Source organism: Lagenorhynchus albirostris, chromosome 15 (assembly GCF_949774975.1).
Source record: "Lagenorhynchus albirostris chromosome 15, mLagAlb1.1, whole genome shotgun sequence".
Classification (NCBI taxonomy): domain Eukaryota; kingdom Metazoa; phylum Chordata; class Mammalia; order Artiodactyla; family Delphinidae; genus Lagenorhynchus; species Lagenorhynchus albirostris.
Window position 1 is genome coordinate 29,691,913 of NC_083109.1, and position 5,434 is coordinate 29,697,346.

At 60.3% G+C, this 5,434-nt stretch overlaps 1 protein-coding gene across 1 annotated transcript; it reads right to left on the bottom strand.

Annotated features, from left to right (window-relative positions):
* Nucleotides 1-1,465: 1,465 nt before the first annotated feature.
* AVP (arginine vasopressin) lies at nucleotides 1,466-3,509 on the bottom strand. The gene is made up of 3 exons (XM_060123311.1): nucleotides 3,334-3,509; nucleotides 1,792-1,993; nucleotides 1,466-1,644 (listed from the first exon to the last, which is right to left on the bottom strand). Exons 1-3 carry the CDS (start codon nucleotides 3,451-3,453, stop codon nucleotides 1,466-1,468), a joined length of 501 nt encoding a protein of 166 aa, XP_059979294.1. The 5' UTR covers nucleotides 3,454-3,509.
* Between the last annotated feature and the right edge of the window lie 1,925 nt (nucleotides 3,510-5,434).

Consider the following 5,434-nt stretch of genomic DNA (forward strand, 5'->3'; position numbering starts at 1 on the left):
TAATCACGCTGGACACTGAGCTGGGTCAGGATGATGGCAGAGCAGAGCTCTAAGACCAGAAGAGAGCTTGCAGCTGACTGAGACTGAGTCACTAGGCTCCGCCCCAAGGCAGGGTGTTGGGGTCAGGGCTCAGAGTGACTTCTCTCTGCCTGCGCTCCCTCCTGGCCTCCCTCCTGGCCTCCAAGTGTGGGAGGATTCCAGAGGAGATGCAGCCCCTGTGGTCCCAAGACCTGGAGCAAGAAATCCCAAGGAGAGGATGCAGAGAGGGGGTAGAGAGAGAAGGATGGGAGGTAACGGAGGGGAAAGTTGGGACAGAAGAGGCAAGGAAGGGATGAAGAGGGATAAGGAGAGAAGCAAGAGGAACGAGAGGTCAGGGGGTGGACAGGGGAAAAGAGACCAGTGAGGGGAAAGGGGATAAAGGGGTGGATGGGATAGAGGGGACAAAGAGGGACAGAGGGCCATAGAAGAGGATCTGCCAAATGCTAGCAGACTTCTACCCTGAAGCTGCATTGTCAAGGCTGGAAGGTACTAATGTGAGTGTGTGTGTGTGTGTGTGTGTGTGTGTGTGTGTGTGTGTGTGTGTGTGTACATGTGCCTGTCTATGGTCCAGTCAGCTGGGTCTGCATTTCCCTGGGTGTGTCTGTGCTTCCCAATGTGTATCTCAGGGTCTGTATCTCTGACAGTGGGCAAAGATCACCGGGCATGTCCCAAACAATTTTTTTCTTGTCTGTTTGTCTGGCTGTGTGTGTGGTTGGTGTGGCTGTTTTTTGGGGGAGGGGTATGTACCTAGGGTTTCCGTGGGCTCTGTCTCTCATGCTGGCTGAGTGGCCCGAATGGGGATGCTTAGTCTCCTCCTGGACCGACAGTACCTGGCCCCCCTCTCTGCCTCATCTGGGGTGATGTTGTCCCCTCCACACGGGCACATAAAGCACAGCCTTGGATGAGATAGGCTGGGAATTCCTGAAGCTGTTTGTGCCTCAGCTTCCCAGGATGTAAACGGGGACGAGAACTGCGGTCACCCTTGGTGCATCCCCTTGCCTCTCTCTCTCACTCTTCTCTCCGTGACTCTCAATGTTTCTCTCTCTCTCTCCATCGTTCTGCTGTCCCTCTGTCTCTTGCTATCTTGTCCACCCATGTCTTTCCCCATCTCTGCCTTTATTTCCATCCCTCTGCCAGATCCCCAACCCAGCCTCTCCGCGGCCTGGACAGTGGCCCTTCCCCTCCCCGCCCGCAGGTCGCCCTGTCAGTAGTTCTATCTAGAATCGTGCTGGCCCAAGATCGCTTCCCGACAGGATCTGTCCCTTTTCTGGGGTGGATCTGCTCACGACTTAGGGTCCGGGAACTGGTCCCCCACCCTCCTGTCCTCTCCCCTCTCCACCCCCAGAGACGGAGACGCACGCTAGCCAATGCCTTTAAGACCGTTTATTTTTCGTGCTGCGAGGGCGGGGGGTGGGGTGGGGGCGTCTCAGTAGACGCCGGGCTGGGCGGGCTCAGCGGGCTCCGGCGCCCCCGCCAGCTGCACCAGCCGCAGCAGCAAGGCCCCGCTCGGCCCGTCCAGCAGGGTCGCGTTGCTCAGGTCGCTCGCCCGGGCGCGTCGAGGGAAGCTGGCGCCCTCCCGGCACTCGGGCTCCGTCACGCAGCTCTCTGCGGGCAGCATGGGCTGAGCGCGCGGCGCGGGGGCGCAGCAAGCTGCCCAGGCCCCGCCCCCACCAGACCCAGGTTGGCCCGGCCCCCGCCCCGGCCAGGACCCAGCGCCCCCACCCCGCTTCCCCCGCCGCCCAGGCCGCTCACCGTCATTGCAGCAGATGCCGGCGGCGGCGCAGCGGCCCCCGCTCCCGCACGGCTTCTGGCCCGACTGGCAGGGCGACGGCAGGTAGTTCTCCTCCTGGCAGCGCAGCGCCTCGGCCGTGCCCACGAGGCAGCCCAGCTCGTCCCCGCAGCAGATGCTGGGCCCGAAGCAGCGGCCTTTGCCCCCGGGGCCGCAGGGGAGACACTGGCGGGAGGGCGGGGGTGAGCCGGGGGCGGGGAGGGGCCCGGGCCCGGGAGGGAGAGCCTGCGGGGCGGGGGGCTGAGCCGGGTGGGGGAGGACAGGGCAGAGGAGCGCCGGAGGTTCGGGGGTCTCCCTGGCGCTCTTTGGCCCCCAGAAGCGGTCGAAGGAGGGGACTCAAAAGCTACTCGGCTGCCTTGGTTTTCAGGTGACTAAGGAACAGCTCTCAGTGACAGCCCTCAGCATCCTCCCCCTTCGTTGAGGGAGGGGTCCCTCATGGGCTGCATGGGAGAGACCTTCCTTCTCACCTTTGGGGCCTCCTGGTGTGCACCCCTCTCTCAGCTGCCCACTACCCTCCCCTTAATGCAGACCTTCCTCCTCTGCCCGCGTTGCTCCAGTTCCATCTCTAGCATGCACCCCCTCTCCACACCCACCCCACCCCGTGCAGGGAGGGCCCCTGCCCCGCTCCAGAATACACTCAGGCCCTTCTTCACATGTCCTGTTCCCTCTCTGGCCTTACCCTGCCCCTCAAGCCAGTGGGCCTCACTTGGGCCCTGACCTCTGCTCACTCACCTATGGACTGACCCTGTGGGTGGCAGGGACATGAGCCCTAGAGGAGGGCATGAGGCACCTAGGTGACTCCAGCTTCCAAAGCTGCCAAGCAGAGGGAGGGGTTGTTTGTGGGGGCTGTCCACCTACCCACCCTAGTTTGTTCAGCAGCTCAAAACTGGCCACCTGTGGCCTTGACAGAATTGAGCATGGTTATTGGATTTCCTTTAGCTCTGCTGAAGGTGGAATAAGAGGGAATCACTGGACATGCAGCATGAAAGAACTGGGCTAGGTACCCAGCAGAACTTCCTTACAGGATACTTGGGTGGCACCTCCCACTCAGGCAAGCTCAGGGCAATGGCCAGCTTCTGGGGGGTGGGGGGCTGGGGCCCATGGCTAGGAGAGGCCAGGAGTTGAACAGGGAAGGCCTCAAGTGCTGGAGAAGACAGAGCCTCCGAAGCTCCAGCTAGTCCTGGAGGAGAGGCCGCCATGGGCACAGAGGAGGTCTTGCCATCCAGTTCTCCCTGATCCAGCACAGAGTCCAGTTACTGGGGAAACCTCTCTTTCCTGCATCCCTTCTCTGGATGGAGACAATGTTCAGGAAGTCTTACGGCCCGTCCTAGCCCGCCCGACAGCCTGGTCCCCTCTGTTTGCCCATGCCAAGCCTCCCTTCTTCTGTTGGGCACTTCCCCTAAAGCCTGCCTCTCCCACGACTTCCCTTCCTAGCCCCTGCACTGTGATGCCATCCCTGGGCCTCTGCCCCGGCCCAGTAACCCTGAGATGGGCCACGGTCATACCTGTCTCAGCTCCAGGTCGGACATGGCCCTCTTGCCGCCCCTTGGGCAGTTCTGGAAGTAGCAAGCGGAGGTGAAGGCCAGCAGGCCGAGGAAGCAGGCAGGCAGTGTGGCGTCGGGCATCCTGGCACAGGTGGGCACAGTCTGCAGTGCTGCTCTGTGGACTGTGCTGTGCTGCCTTCGCTGGCTGCCTATTTATGTCTGCAGGTGTTCCCTCTGAGGTGACGTGGCCACCACCCCCCTCCCCAGTGGCTCCCCAGGAGCCCATGGCCGCCAGGTCCCAGTCGTCAGCAGTGATTCAGGCATCTGGGGACGCACGTGGGCCTGTGCAGGGGATGATGGGGGAGGGGTGCCAGCCTCTGGGCTGTCATTGGCAGCGGTGTGGCTGCGGTGTGACAGGAGCTGCTGTGACTCTAATGGTGACTCTCTGGACTCAGGGAGAGACAGACGTGTCGGGGGGGCGGTCACCTGGAGACTGTCTCCAAGCTTTCTGGTGCCCAGAAGAGGCTGGGGGTCAACAGGCCCTGTCCCCCAACACAGACCCCAGAGGAGGGGGCCGGGGTGACCCGAGGGGCTGCTGTGTAAGGAGCAGGTCAGGCCCCAGCCCAGGAGTGATGAGCAGGGGACAGTCGGTATGCAGGGCCCCATCAGGAGCATTAGTCCTGTGAGAGGACAAGTGACCAAGAACGGCACACACTCGAGGTGGTGCAGACAGAGGCCTTTGTACCGGCTGCACTAGGACAGAAAGTGCTGCCTGCAGCCCCGTGTAATGGAGGCAAGAGACCAACATGGGGTCAGGGGGTCATTCCCACTTGGTGGGTGAGGCAGGTTCCCGGGGGGAGCTGGGGATGCTCCCACCCCCCCCACTCACACCCACACCAGGGTCCAAAGACTCAGGGACTGGGGACCTTGGGGATAGCTTCTTGGCATGTCCCCATCACTCTCCTTCCAGGCAGGAGCATGGGGTGAGGGGAGCATCTATGGGGGAATGAGGAAATCCGGACCCAGTAAGGCTCAAAGGTTGGGGGGTAAACTGACAGCCAGTTTGCCCCAATTCCTACCCTGACCAGGACACTAGTATGTGGGGACCAGAGCAGGTAGCAGCTCAGGCCTTGAGGCTCAGGGAGGGCCAGAGCCACAGCCAGATGGGCCCAGCCTGAGAAGCAGCTTTTGGTTTATGACCCCAGGCTGGTAGGTTTAAGGGATGGAAGTCTCCCTCTCTCGGCCGCCTGAGTGGCCCTCTGGTCCTTGAATCCAAGCTAGCCACCCTGAACCTCTCAGGCGCTGCACAGCCCCCAGCTCACCCAACCCCCAGACTCTCAGCCTCCTCTCCAGAGTGCTGCCAGGAAGCTCCAGCTGCTTCCTGTCAACCAAGTGCAGTGCAGGGTCCCAGGTCCCAGAGGTGGGGGGCTGTGCGGATGCTGGAGCCCAGCAGCCTGTTGAAATCTGGCCTCTGTTCCTCAAAACATCATGACTCGGGTAGATCACTTGACCTCTCTGTGCCTCATTTCTCTCCAGTGTGAAGTGGGGAAGATATTTGCACCCACATCACCAGGTTGTCATGAGAACTGAGATAATGTAATGCAGGAGAGATTTGAAAAAGTGCCTGCACCATTGTAAAGTTAATTAATAGTATTGTAGTATCATTAATGCCATTATTCTTAATACGACCTTAAGAGAGTTCTTCCAGAGAGAGTAGCTTACTGAGTTAATGCAGGATAAACTTTTTCATTCTGTTCATGGCCTAGAAATAAACTTGGTCTGGACATTGCCCTCCTGAGACTCTGCGTTGTGGGGCAGACTGAGAGGGGCGGCCAGAGGCCTGGCTTAGGCCAGCTGTGCCTTGGCCCAGCACCTTGCCCTCTCTGTACTTTTGGTCTGAGTTACCAACTGAAAACTGAAGGAGCTACAGGAAATGAAGGGCTCAAGCTCTGGTACAAGCTGTGTCCTGACTAGCCGTGTCTACCTGAATCACCATTCTAAGACTTGCCTCCCATACCAGGGCCCTTTGAAGATCCCAAATCCCACCTCCACACAGATACCAGAGGGCCTGCTTCTCCCAATACCACCTTCTTGGAGCCCACACTGGCTGGAAAAAGTCCCG

What these genes read in the sequence shown, in the direction of transcription:
- AVP (XM_060123311.1), bottom strand. Translation starts at nt 3,453, where the DNA reads ATGCCCGACGCCACACTGCCTGCCTGCTTCCTCGGCCTGCTGGCCTTC. An exon ending in CCGACCTGGAGCTGAGACAG is followed by an intron (nt 1,994 to 3,333) that starts GTATGACCGTGG and finishes CCCTCCCGCCAG; the next exon opens with TGTCTCCCCTGCGGCCCCGG. An exon ending in CGGCATCTGCTGCAATGACG is followed by an intron (nt 1,645 to 1,791) that starts GTGAGCGGCCTG and finishes TGCTGCCCGCAG; the next exon opens with AGAGCTGCGTGACGGAGCCC.